General features: G+C 43.8%; 1 protein-coding gene across 1 annotated transcript in view; it reads left to right on the top strand.

Annotated features, from left to right (window-relative positions):
- The window catches only part of TGFBR1 (transforming growth factor beta receptor 1), an 81,161-nt gene that overhangs the window by 39,447 nt on the left and 15,251 nt on the right, over positions 1 to 26,463 (top strand). The window contains exons 5-7 of the mRNA XM_045005002.1: positions 5,543 to 5,710; positions 17,343 to 17,499; positions 25,545 to 25,669. Coding sequence (XP_044860937.1) covers positions 5,543 to 5,710; positions 17,343 to 17,499; positions 25,545 to 25,669 — 450 coding nt within the window. The remainder of the gene's footprint in view (positions 1 to 5,542; positions 5,711 to 17,342; positions 17,500 to 25,544; positions 25,670 to 26,463) is intronic.

Below are 26,463 nucleotides of genomic sequence, written 5' to 3'. Positions count from 1 at the left end.
GTTCTTCTCGAGATAAAGGACAAAGCCAAAGTTATTCTAAGAGTTCTGGCCTGGCCCAGACAGATGCTTCCTTACTGATCACTCTCCAGGCTGCCTCTCATCTTCTCTTCCAGGAAGGTTGGAGGATTCTTAACCCCAATTTGAGGTTGGTTTTTTTTTTTTGCCTCAAAGCATGGCTGGTTGGTGCTTCACTAGATTTAAAATCTATTCAAAGGAAGTAAAAAGTGCTATTATGCAGCAGAAAACAGTCTGCACACGAGACTTACTTGCAAAAATGGGCAAGATTTGGCTGCTGGTGTGACCTCAAACACATTCCACCAACAATCTCATTGCTGTCACAAATACTGGACTACATCCTAGAACTAAAGTTCTTGGATCTGTCACTGATCTCCATTGGGGTCCACCTGTCAGCCATCACAGCTTTCCGTTCCCCAATAGAGGTTTTATTCTGTATTTGCTCACCCAATGACAATGAGGTTCTTCGGGGGACTTGGAAATTTCTTTCCCCCATTGAAACATCCTACTCCGGTTTGGGACCTCAGTCTGGTTCTTAAATACTTTACAAGATTACTGTTTGAACTGATTGTGCTTGTTCACTCCATTTATTGATGAAAACAGCATTTCAGATAATCATCACGTTGGCTTGGCAAATGTGCTTATGACATGCTCCCCTTTCACAATATTTTTCAAAGATAGTCACGTCATGACCACACCACATTTTTTACCAAAATTATGTTCAGAGTTCCATATTAACCAGCCCGTTCATCTCCTGGTCTTTTTATTCTAATCTTCACAAAGGTGGTAAGGAAGAACTTGCTTTACGAGGTTTATTTCTACTTCAACAGACTTTCTGAAAAATGTTCCTATTGAAATATGTACAGCCACAACTTGGACCTCTGTACACATCTGAGTGCTGTGCAGTAACTCTCAACTCTGATTTGTAAAGCTGCATTGGCTTGGCTATACTTATTTTTAATATTGGACTCCACTCCCAAGCCGCCACCTCCTTAAAGGGAACTGCTTGGTAGTCACCTAGAATGGAGCAGCCATAAGGATAATACTTGAAAAGAAATGGTTCCTCTTTGAATGCTGGTCCCTATGTGTATTTAACATGTGGGTATGCATATGTGCCATGCGTCCGAGTCTGGAAATTCATCCAAGCAGTGTCTGTTGACCTGCACATGTGCATTATCTTCCCATGTGCTTCCATCTGAGGGCATAAGGGGCAGTACAGGTCAACATCTCTCCAGTTCCACCTGAGTTGGAATTGGGTCCTCCTTCACTTTTGTGCAATCTGTAAAAGTTATTGTAAAACTATTGTAAATAGTTATATTTCTTAAGGATTCTAGTTTGTAGATAGAATAGACTACCCCACCTAGGCAGGAGCTCGGGTCAGGGGAGAGGAGTCATCCCTGGGACTGTGCCCAGGGTCCCGGACTTCAAGTACTGCATCTCCTGCTCTTGCTTGTTTTCCATAGCAATGATGTCTCTATTGTTTGGGTGAGACATCTCTCTCTGCAAAGTGCAGTATTTGCAAATCCTTTCTGCCCAGAATCCGAGAGGCCCGAGAGCTCTGTCTGAAGTGCCTAATGGAGGCGACTGAGGCTCCATTCTGATCCAGACCTGGGAGAACCCCCTCCCCTGACAATACATCACCCTCAGCTGGACCAATAGTGCCTGTCCAAGCACAAGCCATGTTGAAGTACTCCAAGCTGCTAGCACCAAAGCCCAAGGGCTCAGTACACAGGGCTCCACATGACACTAAGAAATACCGCCATGGGCATAAGGACAGATCCCTGCAGCAGACTGCCCAAAAGAAATGCGTTCCTGAGCCATTCCTGCAGAACTGGCACCGAAGATCCTCAGACAGGAGGGTAAGGCACAAAAGAGGGATCTGTCAGTTTCAATGGTGTGTGTGTGATAGAGAGAGAGAGATCCTGTCCACAAGCACTAGTCTGGATGCACTATCAGTGCTGCCTTCTCAATACAGAGACAGGCCAGCTGCGGGATGCAAAACCAGACCCTTCCCGCATGTCTATGGGTACTCTGCAGGCTCTGGGCCATACAGAGACTATTTATGCAATGCTGGAGGATATTTTCCTCCACTACCCACTGTCTCCACATCTTTTGGGCCTGGTCCTCCTATGAAACATTCTTACCCCAGAGAATGAACTGTTGTCTCTGTCACAGGAGAGGCCCCATCCCAATCCATTGAACAGCAGCATCTCTGTACCGGCGATACACCTGCTACCAGTGGAGCCATCCTCTGAATCAGAAGAGATAGCCCTAACAGTATCTCTGAGATGGTGCAGCAACCTGCAGAGACATTTTTATCTTCCTCCTCCCTCCCCCCACCCCACTCCATCCCTGGTGATAAACTCCCAAGGCACTCCTTTTAACTATTCCTATGGGGACCACCATGACTGATGGATCCCTCTTTCTGGTCGTGCTGGGGCTTCTGGGATCCTTATGGCAGGCACCCAGAACCATAGCAGGAGTCATTCCACTCCTCCCCCTCTCAGCAGCCATTTTTGTTGGTGTTTGAAGAGAGAGAGGCAGAACTGGTACTGTCACTTCCGAATGATGCAGTCATCCTCCTGCTGCCTTCTCCTCTGAATGACCACTGGCAATATTAGGGACTACTTCAGAGGGTTGCTAATGACTTGCAGAACCTGTTGGAAGAGATCCAGAATCCCTAATACACACTCCTGGCTACCTTAGACATGGGGACTGACCAAGGTGGCCCTTCCAATTAATGAGGCCATACTAGGACAACTGGCAAGAACGGTCTGGTAATCGCCAGCATCATGCGCCCCATCCCAAAGTGGGCTGAAAGATGCTACTTTGTGCCGACAAAGGGTGCAGACTTTTTTCTATTTTCCCATCTTCTCCCTAATTCACTGATTACAGGCAGCTGCAGAGAAAGCTCAACAGCACTTTCAGAAATCCACTCCGTTGGATAAAGGGTCAAAGAGATTGGACCTCCTGGGCAGGAAAGTCGTCTTAGCAGGCCTTCAATTTCATATAGCCAATTAACAAGCTCTGTTCTGTAAATGTGATTTTAACACCTATCCAGTCTTGCAGAGTTTAAAGACAAACTCCCCATGGAACATTGAACCCAGTTCCAGTCACCTTTACCACCAAATCTTCCCTCAGCCAAAAGCGTCGCTCTCCAGGCCGCAGTTGATGCTGCAAATACTGCATCCCAATCTTTGGCCACAGGGCTGATCATGTGCAGGAACTCCATGGCTCCAGTCATTGGGCTTCCTGAGAGAGGTCCAAAATTCTATTCAGGATCTCCTCTTCAACAAGTCCAACCTGTTTAATGAAAATACAGATGAACCTCTGCATTCCTTAAAACGGTGTGTAAAGATTGCACAAAAGTTTTTGTCTACAACAATTTCCCCCTGTGCTTTAGAGATAATAGACATCTCAAGAGTATGGTCTTCTGGTTTTAGTGAAGGACTAGAGAACTGGTGGAAGCTTTCCTGGCCATCTTTTGAAGGGTCAGGGTGTCTGATTATTTCTAATATCTTTTCCACCAAACATTTGTGTAACCTTTCAGTTAAGACTGCACCTTAGCTGTCCCTGGTACCATAGACCAAGAGCTTTGTTGGCATTGGTACTGGCATGAATATAGCAAGATCTGACTTCACTGTTTTCCGCTAGCAGAAATTGGTGGTTGACACAGATGCAGCTCTCTCCTTTTTTCTCTATTTGAAGATTTTTCTACTTTTAAAATCTCACAGAAAGCCAAAAACCTCTGGCCTCCCTTAATATCCACAGAGGATTCTAATAATCTTGTAGACTTTGGTACCTTTCCTTGAGATTTCAGTTTTGTTCTTTGGAAACTGAATCCTTGCAAAGTCCTGTTCATCAGCATGTCTGAAAGAATACGGACCTTCCTTTTCTTGCCTTTCCTTCCCTCTTACCATGCTTTTTGAATTAAGGTCAGGTATATTATACATATGTCATGTACAGAGTCCTTAGCATGAAGAATTTATACTCGAAAGGTAGTGTGGCGTATGGTTGCCATAATAGGAATATGTTGAGGAATGGTAGAGGTTTTTTTGTTAGTTTTTTTTTTAAAGGAGAGAAAGGGGTTTGTTTTACAATAAGGATGAAGTTGACTGAACAACTCCCACTATTCAAAGGGGGGGAGTGTTTTGTTTTAAATACATTAGGGAAGCCTATTCAATGGCAGGATTGCTTTGTCTGGTTTAAAAACAAAGTTTTGCAACTGACATGTTTCTGCTTTCTGGGTCAAAAGAGGAAAAATTCCAGTGAAAGACTGAAGATTCAAGTTTCACATTCTGAATTCCCTTCATACTGTATCTTCTGTGTTTTTTGGGTTTTTTTAATTTTGTTTTTATTTTTAATCTTTGAGGTTCCTGGTATTTGGTGTCCACTGATCTAATCTGTGGCAAATTTGCACGTACCTAGTGCATGTCATCTCTAGGTCTGAGAAAAGTGAGTGTGCATTATCTCCATCTTGTAGAACTGTTTAGCCCACAGTCATGCAGCAAGCCAGTGGCAGTGATTTAAAAAAAAAAAAAAAAAAAAAAAAAAAAAAGCAGGTTGCTTGATTCCAAGTTCTGTGTTCTAATTTCTGTGTGCTTCTGCCTTCTCAGAAAAGGGAATGCCATTTCTTAATCCTTTGATACTAATACATGTCCCTTCATTGTCTCTAAACCCTTCTCTCTTCTAGAATAGGGGAAAGAAGTTCCAGGAATGTGGAATGTTAATTGTAAGAATGGCCTTTATATTTTTCCCCTCAGCAGCCTTCCACTCATATTTTGCTGTTTTGTTTTTCTGGGTTTTTCCCCCTCTTATGGAAATCTCAACTTGAGAATGGACTGAGTGGTCAGTAGAATCCAGAATCTCTTTATTTGCACTGGTGTTATTGTCTGGAGTGGGTGGGGGAGGAGAAGACTAATCAGTATATAATGGCAGACTTGGGCCATGTGAGCCATCTGCCTCCCCTGAGATGAGAATCAGACTTGTTACACATATGCCCTCGTTGCAGGTAGAGGAAGCAGCCAAGAAAGCAGGTCTTTGCTTGTTTTTGATAATTTGGAGATTTGTCTCCCAAAATGAGGCTGACTTGCTTACAGCTGGAAGGAGGACAACTGGGATGAGCAAGGACTGAAGAAGTCTGACTAGCAGTTGGGTGCAGGGGAAGTTGGCAAGGTAGGGAGGGGGTGTTATACAAAGGGGAAAAACTGAGGAAAAAATTGTACTGTACTTCTGGAAAGTTACTTTTTTGTTTGCCTATATCTGTTTGTCTTGTCTTTTAGATTATAAACTGTTTGGGTTAGGGACTGTTTTCTGTGCTGTTTGTTCAGTGTCTAGCACAGAGGGCTCCAACACTTGTAGGAGGCCTTCAGACACTGTTGGAATAAAAATAGAAAACATAATGACCTGATTACATGGAGCTCGTTATAAAATGTAACTCCAACTTTATAGTTGGTACATTTAAAAAAAAAAAAAGCAATTTGGTTTGCTGGGCAACTTTATTTACATCTAATATCTTGTTTTGCAGACAATGGTACATGGACTCAGCTCTGGTTGGTGTCAGATTATCATGAGCATGGATCACTCTTTGATTACCTAAACAGATATACCGTTACTGTGGAAGGAATGATAAAGCTAGCTTTGTCCACTGCCAGTGGACTTGCACATCTTCACATGGAAATTGTTGGCACACAAGGTAACTTTATAAGTGTTCAGTCTCATATGACCTTATGATCCTAAAAGGAAATGGGGCATTTGAAAACCTATTTCCATAGTGAAAATTATCAGGAGAATTATAGGAAAGATCTAGCAATTGAAGACCTTGTCCGTATTTGAGTTTGTATGCTGCTTGATAAGGTATCGTTTGAATTGTTGCACAAATGTGTAGTTATATTTGATGGGATTAAGCTGAATGTGTATATCCTCTTACACCAGCTGTGCAGGTATATCCATCTGCAAAAGTGGACAGTTTCTTAAAGTTGTGGTCAATTAATCTGCAGATCATGTATTATCTGTTGGCAACAAAATGTGACTAGTTTAATAGCTGTTTGAGTGGGGGGTATGTGTGTGGTGGGTTTTTTTTTATATATAAAGAACATGTAAAAGACCCCTGTGTAGTATCCCGGTTCTTCTTAGATTGCGTGTATCTATATATTTCACTGTAAGTGCATGTATACCCAGTGCACCCAAGCTTGGGGCTTTTGGTCAGTAGTACATGTTGGGACAGCTGTCCACCTTTCTCTGTTTGTTCTCACAACACATGGCTGCAAGTTCCAGTGATGCCTCAAAGCACAAGACGGTGAGCATATCAACAGCCTTTCCTGTGTAAATAGTGAGTTAGTATGTAGTTAGCCTTGACTTTTATAGTGTTTCCTTTGTTCTCCTTTTAGACTTTTTTTTTTTTTTTTTTTTACCTGGAGTGATACTTGCTACCAAATAGTCATGCATAAGTCCTTGGGCTTTAAGAATGGTCTGTCTTATAAGGAAGTCCTGCCTGTTAATGATGAGCATACTAGATGCCTCATCTGCCTAGGTGATGACCATGTTGTGGACAAATGTTCAGTTTTTGTATCTTTTTGTAAGAAGACTTCAAAATCAAGGGACTCCTGTCTCAGGGGTTACTCATGGAGGGGACTGTATGCTTGACCGCCAATCCAAGCCTTTCTTGGACAGATAAGTGAAGTACATTGCCTCCTAGAAGTTCTCTGGCAGCTATTTCTACTTAGCTGCTCCTTCACTGAAGCCCTCAACCTCTGATAGAGGGAGAAGAGGTACTGGTCTTTTGTCCTTGGGCCAGTCATTAAGGGCCCCAAGACATCCAGCTCTTCAGAGCTCAAGGGTAGTTCAAGACCCAGAAAGGATTCCTCACGCACCTGTTGGGGACTCCACCATTGTACCTCAGCTGAAATGGTACCTCAGAAACTGTTTGGTACCAAGCTAACTTCAAGAGTACGACAGCATTGCTTGCCAGTACCATCTATATTGGCTCATTGGCATAGGTATAGGTACTGATGAAGCAAGTACCTACTGTACTATCTACTCTTCAGGAACAAATGACCCCAGCACAGAAACCACTGGGTACTGTCAACTCTTCCAGCAATTTATGGGAGCCAGAGACTTACTCTGTATGTTAGCACCAGACTTCCCTATGCAGGCCACTCAGACAGTGGCCTCAGTACTGGCAAAGCCAATCATACCTCTGAAACTTTCAAATATAAGGGCTCCACGTACACCTTCGGGCACCACATGAGCCTTACCAGAGGAATATTTTTCCTGCAGAAGTTGCCCAAGAAAACCTTAGACTGTTGACTATATTACACACAAGTGGGACTGGGTGAGTAGCTTTACCCATCAGCGAAGGATTGTTGGACCATGCCAAGCTTCTCCGGTACAGACTTCAAAAAAAGTGGACTGTTGCTACCAGCTGCCATTTCTTTAGTCACCCTACTCCAGGTACTGTGATGGTGGGAACAGAAAACAAGAGGTCGAACCAGGGACATTACAAATCACAAAAAGACTAGGAGCCAAACAGGACTGATTCCTTTGGAAGGAAGACTTATTCTGCATCTAGCCTCCAAATGAGAATCACTAACTCTATTATTGAAATATGACTTTATTCGCTGGGCTTTACTGAACAGTGTATGGAGGAGGAGTTTAAATCTATTGTCACTGATGGCCAGCTAATAGCCAGGACATCACTGCAGTCAGCTCTCAATGCAGCAGCTATAGCCTTCAGATCCATGGCAATTTTCACCATGCAGAGGTCTTTCTGTCTCCACACACAACATATACCAAGGGAAGCCTTAACCACTGTTGAGGGCCCGCCCTCTGATGCGTGCTGCCTCTTCAGCAAGAAGACTGAGGCTTTACATGCCATAGAGAATTGAGAGCAACATTAAGGTTACTAAGAGTATATGCCCCAGCCCCAAAAGAAGGCAGCATAGGCCTCAATACCATTGAGAGCCTAGCTTCCAGCCTAGGCAAGCTGATTCTTTGAAAGCGGGGTAAGTTTCTACTAAGAAAGTCATAGGCGTCTGCATCAACAGGCTTTACCCATCAGACTCTATCAACAGCAAGGCAGCCAAATTGACTGCTTCATCAAGAGCAGAGCTCTAGTCATTTTAATCTTCCTTCTCTGTGATTTGAAAGCACCACACCCTACACAGTATTGCAAAATATGCCTTGAGTTATTTTGAAAACTAACTTGCTAGTCAACATCATAAGCTGTATGTAGTGTAAATTATATGCAGTTATGAATTCTGCCCCTTTCTCTCCCGCTGTGGTGGTAGCACATGTTCAAAAGCAGACAGCCCTTCCTTAGCAAAGTTGTTAAAAAGATCTGTCCTAAACAAAGGACTGTGTTTACCTCAATTGCATATAGTGAATAGGGTCCTCAAGACAGCTGTGGGAGAAGATGGCAGGAAACAGAACAACTTGCAATTGCGTAAACACAAGTGTGGGAAGAAAGAGAGCATGGAGCCTTGTTCACCACCAGACTTCATGTTGCCTTCCTCATTGGATAAACTTTACTTTGAGGGTTAACCTTCAGAAGACTCCACTTCGCGGGTTCGCTGAACTGTAAACTTAAGGTTTTCTGCCCCTTTATCTCTTTGACCTAAGACGATAAAGGCCCCAGCACCTTTGGGCCTTTGGAAGAGATCTTGATCGAGGAGCAGATCAGTCACCATCCTGCTGGAAGACTGAGGGTGAAAAAGGCCATCTTAAATAAAGTCTTGAACCGAAACTTGCTAGATAAAGTTTTAGATGTAGATACATGTTTTCACTTTTATTTGCTGGTAACCATTTCTAAGTTACCTTCTACTTGAATTGACTTAAAATCCTACCTTCTGTTTTGTTTTTAATCTAAACCAATCCAGTGCTGCGTTTAAACTGAACTGTTTGGTAGCTCCAATTCAAGTAACACACTGTTGAATATTGACTCCTTTAAAAGGGCAGTGAACCTTAATATCCCTCTGATTGTTCCAGTGCAGGGCTGGACTTTTCACTTTGTGAGAAAACTGGGCTGAGGAGTGCGTGGAGTCACCATACCAGTTGTTAACCAAGGGTGGTGGAAGCCAAGAGAAATCTGTGGTGTTGCAGGCAGGCTTCAGGATCCAAAGCATTGGACCAGGGCTGCCCAGTACTTAGAGTCCATGCTTGTTGCTGGCTGTGGCCATCCCAGGTGGAGAGTCACAGGGGCAAGGGATTATGAGGCACTTGTAAATCCAAGAGGTGGCAACTCTTCAGTGGTCTGGATTGCACCCCAGAATGTGACTGTCCCCTTCTTTGGGAAACCTGTTGTACCTCAGTGTCTGGAACTCCATAACCACTGATTGATGGTTCCAGACAATCTGTTGTACTGGGATACACAATTCAATTTTACTCTTTGCCCTACTTCATCCACCTTCCCCTTTCTTATTCAGGGACCATTTTTCATGAGGTGGTACTGCTTTAAAAGGTACAGTGTATTCTAGCTCTCAGAGCAGTAGAGGAGATTGCTTTACAGCACATGGGAAGCGGTTTCTACTCCTGACATTTTTTCATATCCAAAAGGGGGCCTGGGGACTACCCTGCAACCAGGAAAATTGAACACAATCCAGGATCATAATCGTAGAATTTAAGGCCCAAAGGGACCACCAGATCATCTAGTCTAACCTCTTCCTGAATATCACAGGCCACCCAGCACCTTGGTGCTAAACACCACAACCTAAATATTATGCCTTACATGAGACTAGACTATTATGTACCACAAGCAGAAGAGTAGAAGGGCCCAAGGTGCTCACAAGCTAAAATTCAGAAAGCTGATATCCCTTCCCTCTAAAATGTCCCTAGATCCAAATAACGGGTACGCTGATCTCGGTCTGCAGAATGCCTAGTTTCACATGGCTATCAACCCAAGCCACAAAGTATTTAAGGTTTCTAGTAGGGGACTACCATTAGCACTATACAGTGTTTCCATTTAGCCTCTCATCAGCCCCACGAGTTTTTACGAAGTATAGGACAGTGCTTGCAGTTCACTTCAAATGATTCCATTCTCAAGTATTCCCATGTCTGGACAGTTAATTTGCATTTGGTCTATCCAACAAATAATGGACAGCATCATCAGAAATAGTTGCCATTTGCACAGCTGGGCCTAAAATAAACAGGAAAAATGGTACAATCCCTTGTACAAAGAATTGAGTTCATTGGAGCCATTCACAACTCTGACTGCAACAGCCTACTTGCCCTCAGGAAAGGTTTCAATCCATCCTAACCCTATGGATCAATCTACAGCCTTTCCCAGGAACAAAAGTAAGGTCTTGGCTGGGATTGCTAGGAAACATGGCATCCTCCACTTGTGTGACAGCATGCCAGATGTCACCTGTAATGAATGCAAAGCTGGTTGAAGTTTGTATCAATGAAGCATCCTTTGGACATGTTGCTTACAGTTTGATCACCAAGGTAGTGGATGGTCCAAAAAAATGTGTGCAAGGGAGTACTGTTTTCCTTTCCATTTCCCTCACATGCCTCCATGCTGGGTTGTAGAGCACACCTGGATAGGTACAAACTCAGGATCTATAGGCCAGCCAAGGATCAGCTCTTGTATACATCTTGGAGCTGAGAGCTGTATTGTGTGCCTGCAAAGTATTTCTTCCATGTCTCAAAGGCCTTACTGTCCAGGTGATCACAGATGACTGTTGCCTTGACAAAAAAGGGGGAGCAAGATCAAACCCCTTGTACCACCTCTGGGCACAACTTTGGGACTTCTGCATTTGGAACGACAGCACTATCAAAGCTTCATGTTGCTTCATGTGCAGAACATGTTGGTGGATCACCTCAGCAGGTACTTAGTTGAAAATCCTAAATGGTCCTGAAAAACAAAGTAGTGCAGATATTCAACAAGTAGGGGCTCCCCAACATAGATCTGTTTGCAACCAAGAAAACAAAATGTCACTTCTGCTCCAGGGCCAGCCAGAACCCAGGATCAGTAACGCATGTATTCTTGTATCAGAGGGGTAGCCGTGTTAGTCTAGATCTGTAAAAGCAGCAAAGAATCCTGTGGCACCTTATAGACTAACAGACGTTTTGCAGCATGAGCTTTCGTGGGTGAATACTTGCATCCGGCTTGCATCCGACGAAGTGGGTATTCACCCACGAAAGCTCATGCTGCAAAACGTCTGTTAGTCTATAAGGTGCCACAGGATTCTTTGCTGCTTTTACATGTAGTCTTGTTTCCCTGTGATCTAGAAGTACTGTATGATTATTAGCGTTATCAGAAAGTTGAAATATAACTGACTGGAATGATTAATAGCCCTGGGATGGCCATGGCAATATTCATTCTTTGATCTTCTAACCCTATCACTACAACCTCCAATTACTTTCTTGTTGCTCAAGGACAGTCTCTGAATCATGACTAAATTGTGCACCCTGATCTTCAGTCTCCATCTCAATGTGGATGATGTGTCTAACTGCACTGGAGAGTGTGTGTGTTCACATAATGTCCAAAATGTCCTTACTAGCAGCAAGAGTCAAAAGTAGAACCACTTTAATGGCTAAGTGGAAAAAATGTTCCACTTGCATCCATCAGTCTCCAGTCAAAGTGCAGGTCCAAGTTATGTTAAAATAAGGCTGGAGGGTTTTTGTTTTGTTTTAATCTCACCTGACAGCCATCTCTTGCATTCACCCTCCTCTCCAGACGTGTTCAGTGTTCTCCCATCCCATGGTAAGAATATTTTTTAAAAGGCCTCATAAGGGTTTACTCACTAACAGGAATCTCTTCTTTCCTGGGACATCAATTTAGTATTCGCAGGATTTATGGGCCCGCCATTTGAGCCATTAGCCTTGTGATCTCTCTTCTACTTATCACCTAAGACAGCTTTTCCAGTTGTAATAACAGTGGGAGGGAGAGTGGGAGAGCTGCAAGCTTCAATAGCCAGACCTCCCCCCCTCTTTCTTCTCTCCCTCCCTCCCCCCCTGCCATTACAGGAACACTTGCCCTGAACAGTATTTCCCCTCCATGGTCCACCAATGGCACCCACTCTAAGCTCCCAGCTAATCAGCTGTCACCGCTTGGATAGAGACCCATGTCATTCTCCCTCTTGACCAGGGCTTTTTCCCAGATGCTCAGTTTTTTCTGCACACACTGTAATATCGCCATAAGCTAGACCAGGGATGGGCAAACTATGGCCCGCGGGCCGGATCCGGCCCTTCAGGGCTTTGGATCCGGCCCGCGGGATTACCCCTGGTGGTGCTGCGGGCCCGGCGCTGCTCTCAGAAGCAGCCTCCGGGCCGGGAGGCAAAGGGCTCCATGTGCGCACGCAGAGCCCTCTGCTCCCCCCCCCCACCCAGGGGCCGCAGCACTTCCTGGAGTGGCGTGGGGACAGGGCAGGCATGCAGGGAGCCTGCCCTGGCCCTGGTGTGCGCCACTGCCACCCCGGAGCCACTTTAGGTAAGCGGCACCGGGCTGGAGCTCAAACCCCTCCTGCCCCCCGCCCCCCAACTTCCTGCCCTAAGCCCTCTGCCTGTACCTCGCACCCCTCCTGCACCCAACTCCCTGCCCTGAGCCCCTTTCTGCACTCCTGTGCATTCCAACCACCTGCCCTGAGCTCCCTGCTGCACCCTGCACCCCGTGCACCCCAACTCCCTGCCCTGAGCCCCATCCTGCACTCCGCACCCCTCCTGTACCCCAACCCCCTTCCCTGAGCCCCCTCTTACACTCTGCACCCCTTCTCTGCCCCAATCCCTTGTCCTGAGCCCCTTCCTCCACATCCCACACTCCACCCGCCCTGCCCCGGCCCTGCATACAATTTCCTCACCCAGATGTGGCCCTCGCCCCAAAAAGTTTGCCCACCCCTGAGCTAGACTATGTGCTAGCATCTGCACTCTGTTTTCTCTTCGAAAGCTATGAACAGCTGTAATCATCACCCAGCACTTTCTAAGCAAACACATTTATTCCATGTAAAAGCTTTGCAGAGAAACTGTTTATCTTCCTCTCCCCTCCCTCCCCCCCCCAAAAAAAAACCCCAACAAGCCTATACATGTGATAAAATAGCTTACCAGTGATCATCCCTGTGCCATCACCCCTTGCAACTCCATCGAGGGCTTGGATCAGTATCAGTCCTTCCAATCCTTCTGCAAGGATTGCTTCCCCTCCTCCTGGGACAGAACTTTCTGTCCACTTGTTGGATCAGAAAGAAGGCCCTGAGTCAGTTTAAACTCAAGCTATTTATCCAAGAGTCCTTTCCTTGTCTGGTCTCTGGAGAATCCAGTTTGAGCTAGTGCATGTGAACCTGTCCAGGTGATGGTACTTCTCTGGAGGTGTTACAAAGTGAATGAATTTGCCTAATCTCGCTCTCCGCTGTTTTTAGTTCCTGCGGGAGCTGCAGTCACCCTCCCCTGTGGAATTACATATAATCTATAGCCCACAATGATACCTAAACTTACTTAGTAAGATCTCACAAAAATATTGTGGGGAAATTTTCATGTCACATGCTCATATACAGTTTTTTTTACAAGAAAAAGGTCTCAAGTCCTCACCCCAGATTCTTATCAAAAGTGGTCTTGAATTCCACCTAAACCAGGGTCATACATTTACCAATGTTCTTCCAAAACCACATACTTTCAGGGATGATAGCTGCACTCACTGGATATTTGTAGGGCATTTTCTTTTTATATAGACAGGACAAAACTGAAAGAGATCCTCACTAAGACTCTTTGTAGCTTATGCAGCGAGAATGAGAAGCCAGGCAGTAACACCATAAAGAATTTCCAGCTGGATCACTGCCTTCATCAGGATTTGTTATGACCTAGCAAAGGTGACACCACCAGCAAGGATTACTGTGCAGTCTGCTAGGGCTCAAGCTACTTCTGTGGCTTTTCTTAGAAATGATCAAGTCAAAGACTTTTTTTGTAAAGCAACAGCTCAGTCTTTGGTACACGTTTGCTCAACATTATGCCATCATTGAAGCATCCAGAGCTGATGCAAACTTTGGTAAGACAGTTCAAATAGATTCTGATTTTCCACCGCCAAAGGTGTACTGGTTGGGGGAGGCATCTACAGTGGAATAATATGTACAAACACTCAAAGAAATGGTTACTTACTTGTAAAGTAGTTGCGGTTCAAGATGTGTTGTGTACCCACATTCTATGTCTCACACTACATTGCTGCTACTGCAGTCTAGTATCACCAAGATTTCAGTGCAAAGGAACTGGATGGGGAGAATTGTTGAGGTGACCCTGCCCTTTATTCTTTCAACTAGAGGCATGAGGACACTCAGGGTTCATGCACCTCCCCAGTGGATACTGCTGACTGAAAGTCTCCTGCTCAAGTGCACTGGATGCATGCTAACCTTCAGTGTGTGGAATAAAACTAATAAAGTGTTCAAAAATGTCAATACCATGTAACAGATCTGAGTGGAATTCTCTCATAAAAAATATTTTTATATGCCAGAATGCTACAGACTTGTGACTCAAGTCTCAAAACGTAAGAGTTTACTTTAAAATGTTCTTTATTTTGAGAGAGATTAGCTACAGTACCTACTTGTCAGAAAAACAAGACAAGAAAAAATAGTTACTCTGGAAACATTTTTTCTTTTTATCTGGAGAGAATATTCTTAGCAGCAAAAGGAGCTGATTTTTCAGTATTTGGTAAGGAGTTGGATTTTTCATAAATCCTAGAACACTCTTCAGATATTTTATTGAACACAGATTGTGACTTATGTCTTGTATCCTAAGGAAAACACAAAATCCTGAAATTATATTTCAGACTGGTCTCAATTTCTTTTCACTCCTAATTAACACTTCCATTATAAGTGTTATGTGTATAACGCATTCCATAAGTGCAGAAAAGAAAAAGTATCTTCATAAGAGAATAGCAGAGCGGTGTGGCTTTGGTGTCAGGAAAGTTGTTCAACACTGATTGCCCATCACTGCTGTAGACTGAGAAATCTGTGGCCTGTGGGCCACACGCAGCCCATCAGGCTAATCTGGCGAGCCGTGAGACAATTTGTTTACATTGACTGTCCTCAGGCATAGCTGCCTACAGCTCCCAGCAACCATGGTTCATCGTTCCCGGCCAATGGGAGCTATGGGAAGTGGTGGCCAGCACGTCCCTGCGGCCCGTGCCGCTTCCTGTGGCTCCCATTGGCTGGGAATGGTAAACTGCAGCCACTGGAAGCTGCGGGCGCCCATGCCTGTGGAGAGTCAATGTAAACAAATGTCTCGCGGCCTGCCAGCAGATTACCCTGATGGGCCGTGTGCGGCCCATGGTCCGCAGGTTGCCTGCCACTGTTCTACAGACACTGTCTGATCTATAAGGGCTTATCTACACAGGGAGACTCAGGAAAGTTATTACAATTTAAAGGTGTGAAGTTAAATTACATGGTTTCATAGAGTTTAAGGCCAGAGGAAACATTAGATCTTCTTGTCTGATATTCTGTACATCACAGCCCATTAATTTTCACCCAGATACCCCTTTATTAAGCCCAAAGACTTTAGTCTAACTAAAGCATTCAATCCTCAAGAGGCTAACCTATGTGCCTTAGAAAGAACAGGAGAGACCAATGAGGCTTCATATAAGTGAAGATAGTTCTGCAGGATATTGGTCCTGCTGTGAGCTTGGCAGCTACGGGCAAAACATAGGCACTACCCAAAGGGAATTGTTTTAGGTAAATATTTGTACTGGTGTTATCATGTCTTGAAGGTACAGAAGTTGCAAATTGGTGTCTTACAAAAAAATCCAATCCAACCTAATCTCTCTCTCTCTCTTCCGTTAAAATTACTTACGTAGATGGCTTCCCCTAAAATTTCAACAAAATGTTGTATTCCAGAATTTGATCAGTGTTTAGTCTTGGCTTTGCCACTCAGTTGCGCTGTGGCCTTGAGCAAGTTATACCTCAGCCTTAGTTTTCATATTTGTAAAATGTGATTGATTGCTTACTGTATCAACCTCGATGGGTATATAGTAAAGATTGATTGATTGTAATGCTTTTTGAATGCGTAAAGTGCTTTAAAATAAGTGATTAGTGTTCACAGAAAAGAATGATTTGGGTGTCATTATCTTGGGACTTGTATAGGTTTATAAGCTTATTTAAACTGATGGAAAAATTTGAAGGTTTAGAAGGAACCTTCCTCTGGGACATGCTTGCAGGGAGCCTTGGTACTTTTTGCTTTCCTCTGCAGCACTGAGCAAGTATAGTACCTTAGGATCATGCAGACATATATCTCACAAGATCAGTTTCCTTTAACTGCATGTTGGGACTTGTCTACATGAACATTTTAGTTCACTGCAAGCTGGGGTTTGCTTCTGCCATGCACTAGCAGTGCATGTCAACAAGGTCCACATGGACAAACAGTTCATTAGTGTGGTTTCATCTATTTCCATTTCAGAACAGGGTAGATTAAAGCACGCTAACTGTTCATCAGCAAGTTTCATACAGACAGTTCAGTGTGTGGCAGATTAGACTGGGGTAGATTCACACCGTAGCTTAACACAAACTAAATTATCATGTAGACAAGCCCTTACAGGCATTGGTAGACAACAGTTCTTCCCTTCAATAGTTCCTTTCATTTTAAAAATATATCTATTAAGTATGCTTGGATGAACATTGAAATTGTGGGATTTGTGGTAAACAAACGCTTCTGCTTTGAAACTAAGTTATAAGTAATGTCATTCCAAAGGATAATCTTTGCTCAAAGTTATAAGTAGTTAAACACAGGAGTTTAGAATGAAAGTGCTGTCTCAACGTTTGTTATCATATAATATTATGGTAGTACCTAGAAGGCACAATTGTATAAAAAAAAATTGTTGCTACACCAGACATTAGCTGCTTACACCATTTTTGTTATGCATTAGTTGCTCAATTCATATGAATAGTCCTTCCAAAACAACCTCCAGCGATGTTCAATATAATGTATTGTTCTGTTTACTCAACTATTGTTTTGTAGTCACAACTGTACAAAGATGAAAGTGTGACTCTAGCTAGTACTTCCCCTCCCCCTTAGCTTTAGAGAAATCACTGCTAAATTCCTAGAATATAGTGATCATATTAACCTACAAATTTCACATATGTAGATCACTGCTGTTCTACCAATATAGTACATCCTTCTGCTTCCTTCAAGAAGGTTTAAATGAAACTTATATTTTTAACTCCATATCAGCCCTTCACATTATACATACAAATGTGATACTTTGATTCATAACCTCAAAATCTTGAACTCCTCACCCAGGTGAAAATATATAGTAGAGGATTTCTGAAACATTCCTTAGTTAGCAGTAAGGATTTGTTTTGGGACTCTCGCCTCTTCTACCTTTTTTTTTTTTTTTTTTTTTCCCCTCCCTTCTTATGCAGGAAAACCAGCCATTGCTCATAGAGACTTGAAATCAAAAAATATATTGGTAAAAAAGAATGGAACATGTTGTATTGCGGATTTAGGACTGGCAGTGAGACATGATTCAGCTACAGATACAATAGATATTGCCCCAAACCACAGAGTGGGAACAAAAAGGTAAAATCATTAACATACTTACCAAATTATTTTTCTTCAAAATGTGTTTTCCTCTCCTTTCTGTGTAAGAGATTGATAGTCATGGGTCTGAATGGCAGTATGAAGAATAGCCTACAAAATTGTCTGCGGCAGGCAGGGCTTCCCCCACACCCATCCTTTCCTGTCAGTTAGTCAATGGAACTACTCCATGCTTAAGAGCCTTGCTGAATCTGGGTCTGTGTGTCTATAGCACTGGAAAAATTTGTGCAAATGGTACTGGGTATTGGGAGTTCAGCACCTCTTCAATATCTTCATAAATGATTTAGATAATGGTATAGAGAATGCACTTATAAAGTTCATGGATGATACTATGCTGGGAGGGGTTGCAAGTGCTTTGAAGGATAGGATTAAAATTCAAAATGATCTGGACAAACTGGCGAAATGGTCTGAAGTAAATAGGATGAAATTCAATAAGGACAAAGGCAGAGTACTCTACTTAGGAAGGAACAATCAATTGTGCACACATAAAATGGGAAATGACTGCCTAGGAGGGAGTACTGCAGAAAGGGGTCTTGGAGTTATAGTGGGTCACAAGCTAAATATGAGTCAACAGTGTAACACTGTTGTGCGTGCAAAAAAAAAAAACAAAAAACATAATTCTGGGATGTATTAGGAGGAGTGTGGTAAGCAAGACATGAGAAGTTAATCTTCCACTCTACTCCACACTGATAAGGCCTCAGCTGGAGCATTGTGCCCAGTTCTGAGTGCCACATTTCAGGAAAGATGTGAACAAATTGGAGAGAGTCCAGATGAGAACAACAAAAATGATTAAAGGTCTAGAAAACATGACGTATGAGGGAAGGTTGAAAAAATTGGGTTTGTTTAGTTTGGAAAAGAGAAAACTGAGGGAGGATGTGATAGTTTTCAAGTACATAAAAGGTTATTACAAGGAGGAAGGTGAAAAATGGTTCTTGTTAACCTCTGAGGATAGGACAAGAAGCAATGGGCTTAAATTGCAGCAAGGGAGGTTTAGGTTGGACATTAGGAAAAACTTCCTGTCAGGGTAGTTAAGTGGTTTAACAAATTGCCTAGGGAAGCTGTGAAATCTCCCATCATTGGAGGTTTCAAAGACAAGGTTAGACAAACAACTGTCAGGAATCTTCTAGTGATTACATAGTCCTGCCTTGAGTGCCGGAGACTGGACTAGATAACATATTGAGGTCCCTTCCAGTCCTACACTTCTGTGATTGTATCCCAGCTAACTGGCTTCTTGTGTGAATTATGATCACAAAGCCTTCTGTTGTATAATGATACGGCCTCCATCCAGTCTGTTTGTCATATACATGAGTTATTTTAGATGAATCAGTAAGGGTATATAGGGTAATATATGAAAGATGGAAATAGAAAGTTGGTGCCTGGCATCAGCCTGAAGTATGTAATATAGTTGTCTGACCAGATATAGGAAGTGAATGGTGCAGAGTAGGATATCTAGCCTGTAACGTGGTGTTGGACAGATACCTTGTGAGGGGAAATATGAAAAGTTGCCTATACCGAATACCATGAGGTTGGGAAAGGCAATGGTCTCTAGCCTCTGATTAGGGAGTAGGTTTGAAATGTATAGGCCAGCATGCGCTCTCTCTTCCTTTAGGAACCCACCTCCCAGGTTGGGAAACAGTGGGTTTACTTTCTTTAAAAAGTGTGCACTTAATAGTGACCTTACTCCATTTCTCTTTGGCTGCGTCTATGCAGTTAAACTTTTTTCAGTCATAATTCACCTTTGCTGCCACACTGTTCCATTTTGTATTTATCTGTGACACTCTTGATTACCTTTCCCAGATCTGAAGAAGAACATAATGTAGCTCAAAAGCTTTTCCTTTCACCAGCAGAAATTGGGCCAGTAAAATATTACCTCACCTTCCTTGTCTATCTCGTATCCTGAGACCAACATGGTTACAATGCTGCAAACAGAATTGTAGACAGGCCAATTAAGCCCTACTCTTTGCTACAGTTCCCCTCATTGTTAATGATGCTGGGGCTATTCTAATTCTGAATTACAGCTTTGTTCCTTATCAGGCCTAAAACTTTAGTAGCATGTTATCAACCCTATCCAGTTCAACATTAATTTCTACTCCTGAGAACCACAGAAGAGCCACACAAAGTTAATTCTATATTTTACTAAGACTGACATGGCATAAATTCAGGTTTATCCCATCAGTGTTATACAAGTTTCCAGACTGAAAGCACCCAACTTCCAGCACATATCTTATTGTTGCTATTCTTCTTTCAGAAATCTTTATTACTGTTTCATTCATCCATTCCCCCTTGAACCAAGGCTATTTTATTCTTGTTTATAATATTCCTTTGAATGTGCACTTTCAGAGGCCTTCAGGATTAGGGATCTATTTTAATTTCTTACTCTCTAGATTAGAAAACTACTTCAGGGAAAGAAATTTACACTGGTGCAGGACTTTGCTCTATTTAATCCTGGTCATGGGTAAAAAGTACTGCTAGATGGAATCACCAGTGGTGAGGGGCAGATGGTCATGAGACTGTCACTACAGGTGGCTATGGACAGTTCTGATATGGCTACAGGGTTGATGCCCACAGCCATCATTGTGTGATGAGCCTCGTGGCTCCAGGCATGTCATGCAAAATACAGGACACAATAGAGGACCTGCTGTTTGAGGGAATTAAGCCCTTCAGTCAGAGAACAGAGTAAGTGCTCCTTTCTCTCAAGGACTCAACAGCCACATTACAGAGCCTGAAGATGTACCAGTTTCTTATAGAGAACCTTACAAATGCAAACCCCAGTAAAAGCAAAGGACTTCTCCTTACTCCTGGGTCGACTGCCAGAATACCAACATCAGAAGAAAACTAGGTGAGTGGATGCTAGTCATCTGCCTCCTTGACTAATCCAGCTCTCTGGCTCAGCAAATTTGATGGTTGTGTTAAGAGCCACAGTGGAACTGACCTATAGGCTGTGCTTATCTTCAGGAACTGCCTTGTCCCATTCCACCAGGCTTGGGCAGCTATGACGATGAATAAATGGGTATTGGACATCACTGTTCAAGGCTACCCTGTACAGTTCCATTCACTGCCTCCTTCCCTGCCAGCTGCTCTTCAGGGGCCCTTCTCACAAGAGACTTACAAACAGAAGTGATTTCATTGCTTCATCTAGGGGCCATAGAAGAGGTACTGTGGGAATACAGGGGAAGAGTCTTCTACTCCCAATTCTTCCTTTCATCCTCAAAAAGAATTGATGTGGGGAGTATCTTCCTCCCTTCTATCTTAAACCTGAGGAGACTCCATGAATTCGTTGCCACAGATTAAGAATGGTAATGCTTGCCTCCATTTCATTTAAAGTCTCCAGGATCACAAACAGTTCACGGTTTTCAGCTTGCAGGATGTGTACTTCTGCATAGCCATCCACCCAGCCCTCAGGAAGTACTTAATTTTCACAGTGCAGCCCAACCATTACCAATACAAGGTGCTGCTGTTGAAAATTCGCCATGGCACCAAGAGTCTTCACAAAATGCATAGCAGTAATAGCAGCACAGCTCAGAAAAGGCATTCACATCTGCCCTTACCTGGATGATTGGCTGAGCAAAGGCAGATCCCAATAAGAGGATGCAGAATACCTCATGTTACACCATCTCCCTATTTTCTCAGTGGGGCCTCCTGGTGAACTGTGGAAAAAGTCTTATTCCCTCATTGACAATAGAGCTTATAGAGTCCTGATCAAATCTGGGGAGGTATGCGTTCACCAATCCAAAGACAAATTCCTGTCAATGCAAGCAGTGGTGCACCAAATACAGATCCAGTGATGACCATGCAGATAAACTTGCTGCTGCTAGGCTTCATTACTGACCACACCGGTTCTGACTTAGGTTGGTCTGTCCTTCAGCAAAACGCCAGATGAATGCGTAGTGGTGATTCCACCTCCTGTAGCAGGTCTGAGCTGATGAAAGGAATCCGAAAACATGTGGGGGAAGAGTACCGTTCTCTACCCTCTTCTTGTTGAGAAGTTTAATCATGGATGCTTCAGGTACAGTTTTGGGGAGCCCATTCTTACTCCTGAAGGAATTCTGCACCACTGTGCATGTGCAGAATTTATGTCCGCTGCAGATTTCTTTGCTTCCCCGCAGAAAAATGACTTTCTGATGGGGACGCAAAGGTAAGCCACAAGAGCGGTCATGCAACTCTCCCCAGCAGTATGTTTCACGGGCCAGGGCAGCTGGCAGAGAGGTAAATCACTGTGGGGCAGGAGGTGGGACTGGGGAAGATCCAGCAGCTGATCATACCCTGTACTAGGATCAGCTGCTAGTCCTGGCTGGGCTGGGAGGATGTAACTTCCTCTTCCTTTGCACAACATCCAGGGGCACGTCCAACCCACCCTCAGATTTCTCCCTCAGCAGAAGGAAGCTCTGCAAACTCCCTTCGCTGCTTCCTGCACCCATTGCACCTCAGCTGCAGGAGGAGGGATCCCTGTAAAGGGAGCTGCTCCCCAATCCACCCAACCCCTGTGCATCCAGACCCCCTCATACCCAGACCCTTCCAGCGAGCCCCCCGCCCCGATGAACCCCACTCTCTCTCTCTGCACCTGGACCATCCTGCCGAGCCTCCCGGATCCCCCACCAAGCCCTAACCAGCTGCATCTGGACCCCCCCACTGAGCCCTCCACACCCATATACCCTTGCCAAGCTCTCTTTCCCCCACACCCAGACCTCCCCCACTGAGCCTGAACCACCTTCACCTGGACCCCCTGCAGAGTCCTATTACTGTTGCACCAAGAACCCGCCAACAAGCCCCTGTGCATCCAGATCTCTCTCTCTCTCTCGTGCACACACAGATCCCCCACTGAGCCGCCCGCACCCAGATTACCCCACATAGAACCCTCTCTACCCACACCTGGATCCCCCCCCACACTTGGATCTTGCCTTGCTGAGCCTGCCTACCCACACCTGGTACACCAGAAACAGAGGGGCAGGACCCTCAGGTGTTTCTGGGGCAGGCCCAGTCCTTGTGCTGTGTCAGGGTTGGGTGTAGCTTCACTTCTGAGAGTCGGTTTCCTGGGTGGAGCTGTGCAGTGATCTCCCACCTCTGTGCAGCTACTGGCCTGTGCTCCCCCATGCAATGCTGGAGCCTCCACATTTATTTGACAAAATTTGCAGAATTTTAAAATATTGTGTGTGGATTTTTTTTTTTGGGGGGGGTGAAGAATGCCCTCTAGAGTAACAGATGCAGGGCACTTGTACCTGGTAGGACATCAGTGTGTTAGTGCTCAGAGTCATCAAGCTAGGCTCCATTACCTTTCATTCTGTGCTTCAAAACTTCACAGTTCAGCTCCTGATGGACAACACCTTGGATGCACTACATAAATGGGCAGGGAGGCACGTGCTCATTTTAACTGTTCGTGGAGTCCTTAAACTCTGGACATGGTGCCACCAACACAGTATAACACCAATGGCCCTTCACCTCCTGAGCATCAGCAACAATGTGGTGGGCGCTCTGAGCAGCCAGTCACCACTTAAAAATGGTTGCTGTGGAAGTCTATTATAGAGCTGATCATCATACATTGGGGAACCACAGTGATAGACCTGTTTACCACTGATGTAAAGTCCAAGTGCCAAACTTTTTTGTTTCTATATGATCCCAGGTTGTTACTTGGCTCCTTGATTCTGCAGTGGTCTGAAGGCAGCTTACATGCCTTTCCACAAGTTTCCCTTATCCCTAAGATGACTTCCAAAATCAGGAGACATGGCCATACTCATTCTTGCAGCTTTGTAGTGACTGAGGCAGTTTTGATTCTGACCTACTACATGTGTCCATCTAGTACAACTCCCAGAATACCTAGACCTGTTCTCACAACATGATGGCCAGATAGTTCATCTAGCACGAAGTTGATGTACGTGATGGTCCAACTGTTTGGCTGGTTGAATCACCAAAATCCTGATTCCGAGGAGGAAAACATTCTCAAGAAGAACTTACTTATTGAAGTTGAAGCGATTCTCTATTTTGTGGGCCGCCTAGCATTGTCTGTACCTGGTCCAGGCCTGGGTACCTCAGATCCTCTACTACTTACTGCACTTGAAAAGACATGCCTCTCATTCAGCTCTGTTACAGTGTACCTTGTACAATTTCACATTGCCAGATACCTGTACAGTTGTGCTCCCCTTCCATGGTACATACTTACCCACTGGTCAGAAGAACCTACTTTTGTCTGGGACCATGATCTAGTACTTTTTAGACTCCTGGTGTCTGTTTGAATCTGACTGCTTCCTGCACCAGCCCACTCTGAAGACAATCTTGTTGATGGCCATTACTTCAGCCAGGAGAGTGAATGAGCTTCAGGCACTTATAGCCAAATCCTACATACTGCATTCCACAGAGAAAAGGTGGTGCTGAGATCATGTCCAAAGTTCATTCCTAACATGGTCTGTTATCTCAACCAGTCAATCAACCTGCTTGTCTTCTTTCCAAAGATACACTTGGCACAGAGAGAAAAAGTAAACTCAGTAAATGCACCTGGGACTTTGCTTTATGTTAACAGGACCAAATCGTTCAGACTCTTGTCCTGGCTATTTATAGCCATAGCTGTGTGTTCTAAAAGTGAAGTCAGTGACCCCACAGAAGATATTGAAATGGATAACTCAGGGTATCTTGCTGTTACTATTTGGCTGGTGTACCTCTCCCACTGCAAATCAAGGCACTTTACCAGAACTCAAGCAATTATCCTCTGCCTGTTTAAAAATATGTCAATTTGAGATTTCCAAGGAGGTGACATGGAGTAACTCTTATCCTTTGTCAAGCATTATGCGTTGGATTTAGCTGCCAGAATAGATGGCAAGTATGGGAAAGCAGTACTTCTAGTACTGTTGAAATGATGCAGCTGATATACCTCATTCCTGCCATCCTGAGGGGCTACTACTTGCCAGTCACCTAGAAGGAGGATCTACACTGGCATATACTGTACCTATAAGTGTGGTTCTTTGACATGTCAGTGTGACTCGTATGATCCAACCTCCATCCCTTCTTTTTAGAGTCCTCTGCTGCTATGGGCTTCAGATTGGCCCTGATCCTCCCGTGCATTCTGCTCTGTATACCCTCATGTGGCCCCAATGAATATCAGTATGCAAAAAAATCAGATCTTGCGCGTGAGGCACATGTAAACCTACAGTCGATCCACGCTGACCACAACATCTCGAAGAACCAGTTACTGTAGGGCTAGTAACAACTTTTTTCCATTCTCTAGCGGTCCCCAGCCATGCTTCCCTCCAACACAGCCCACAGGGTTTTAGCATCTCTTGCCTCCAGCATGTCTAGTAACACGTTCTAACTCCCATGTTTCTCCCTTCTTCCCCATGCTCTTTATGAATGCTCCCTAATGCAAAATTCCTCTTTTTGTCCTTCAACCCACCCCCTTCCTCAAAACTAATTATCTTCTCCCCCAGATCTGCTGCTGCCACTACTCCTCTCTGTGTCTCTCTCCTGGATATTGCAGCCACTGTGTTGCTTGCTCGCCCTCCCCTTGTGAAGATGCTGTGGCTCCAGCTTTGTCTTGCTATCATGTCCCCTTCCTAAAACTGCAGTAGCTCAGAGGCTGCTTTGCTTCTTGCCTCCTTTCACCTGCTGGAATAAAGCTATTGAACATATTTTCAATTTGTAATCAAATAAGTTTAATTACTGTAACAGTTGAGGACTACAAACACAAGCCTCAAGGGTCACATGTTAGACACCTGGAAGTAACTGAACTGCTTTTCTTTGTACCAAAGCCATGCAGATTGGTGCCTGACATAGGATGGGTTATTGAAAAGCACTCAGGATTGGCCTAATTGCTTCTGTTGACTAATTCAATAGGCATTTTACCACTGACTTTAATGGAATCAGAATTAGGCCAACATGCAGTGATTTTGAAAATTCTACTCTTAATGTAGTACATCATAATTGTCCTAATTTATTGACTTCTGTTAAGCCAATTCAATGTGTTGGAGCTGAAGAAATACTGAAAACGCTTAGCGTGCAGTATGCATTTCATGGCATAAAAGAGATTCTTTTATTTTTAATAGATACATGGCCCCTGAAGTCCTAGATGATTCCATAAATATGAAACATTTTGAGTCATTCAAGCGAGCCGACATCTATGCGATGGGATTAGTGTTCTGGGAAATAGCCCGGCGATGTTCAATTGGTGGTACGTGATAATCCTAAATTGAGCATATTAAATTATAAGTTTTTGTACTGATTGAAGAATCTGAACAGTTTTGCATACCTATTTTCCACAATCATATTTTGTTGTACTACGTAATTTAGCATACTTTCCATGGTTTATAGTTAGTTTTTAAAACCATTTTATCTTTTGCTTCAATCAACTAGTGTCAAATAATGAGCACTTCTCAAGTTTCTTAACTAGGGGTTATCTGTAAATGAGATATGGCTAAACCTGGAGTAAGTAAAAGAAACTGCTCTTGAAATTGAGAGCCGCCACTCCTTATACCAGAGCAGAATTTGTCCCAAAAGTCATATAGAAAAATGGCAGAGTTGGTGCCCTTGAAAGCATGGGACTGACTGCACTGGTAAGGATCTGTGCAGGTAATGTTCAGATATCTAGTTTAAAACACAATTTTTCTGACACACATCATCTCGGGAAGAAGCAGAAGTGTGTTTATAGTTGTAAAAGGCACTGGTAAGATCTCCTCTGGAACACTGAGCAGCTGTGGTCTCCCATCTTTAAGGAAGATAATTTCAAACTGTAACAGGTGCAGAGAGAGGCTACTAGGAAGATTTAGATGAATGGAGAAACCTGCCATATGAGATAAGACTTGACTTAAGCTTGGCTAATAAAATGAAAGCTGAGGGAAGATAGGATTGCTTTATATAAAAACATTAGAGGGATAAACATCGAAGAGGGAGAGGGCTTATTTCAGTTACAGGCCAATGTTGGCACAAGAACAAATGGATATAAAGTGGCCGTCAACAAATTTTAGG

Source organism: Mauremys mutica, chromosome 2 (assembly GCF_020497125.1).
Source record: "Mauremys mutica isolate MM-2020 ecotype Southern chromosome 2, ASM2049712v1, whole genome shotgun sequence".
Classification (NCBI taxonomy): domain Eukaryota; kingdom Metazoa; phylum Chordata; order Testudines; family Geoemydidae; genus Mauremys; species Mauremys mutica.
The sequence above is the reverse complement of the archived record's forward strand: the minus strand, read 5'-3'. Positions and strand labels throughout refer to the sequence as shown.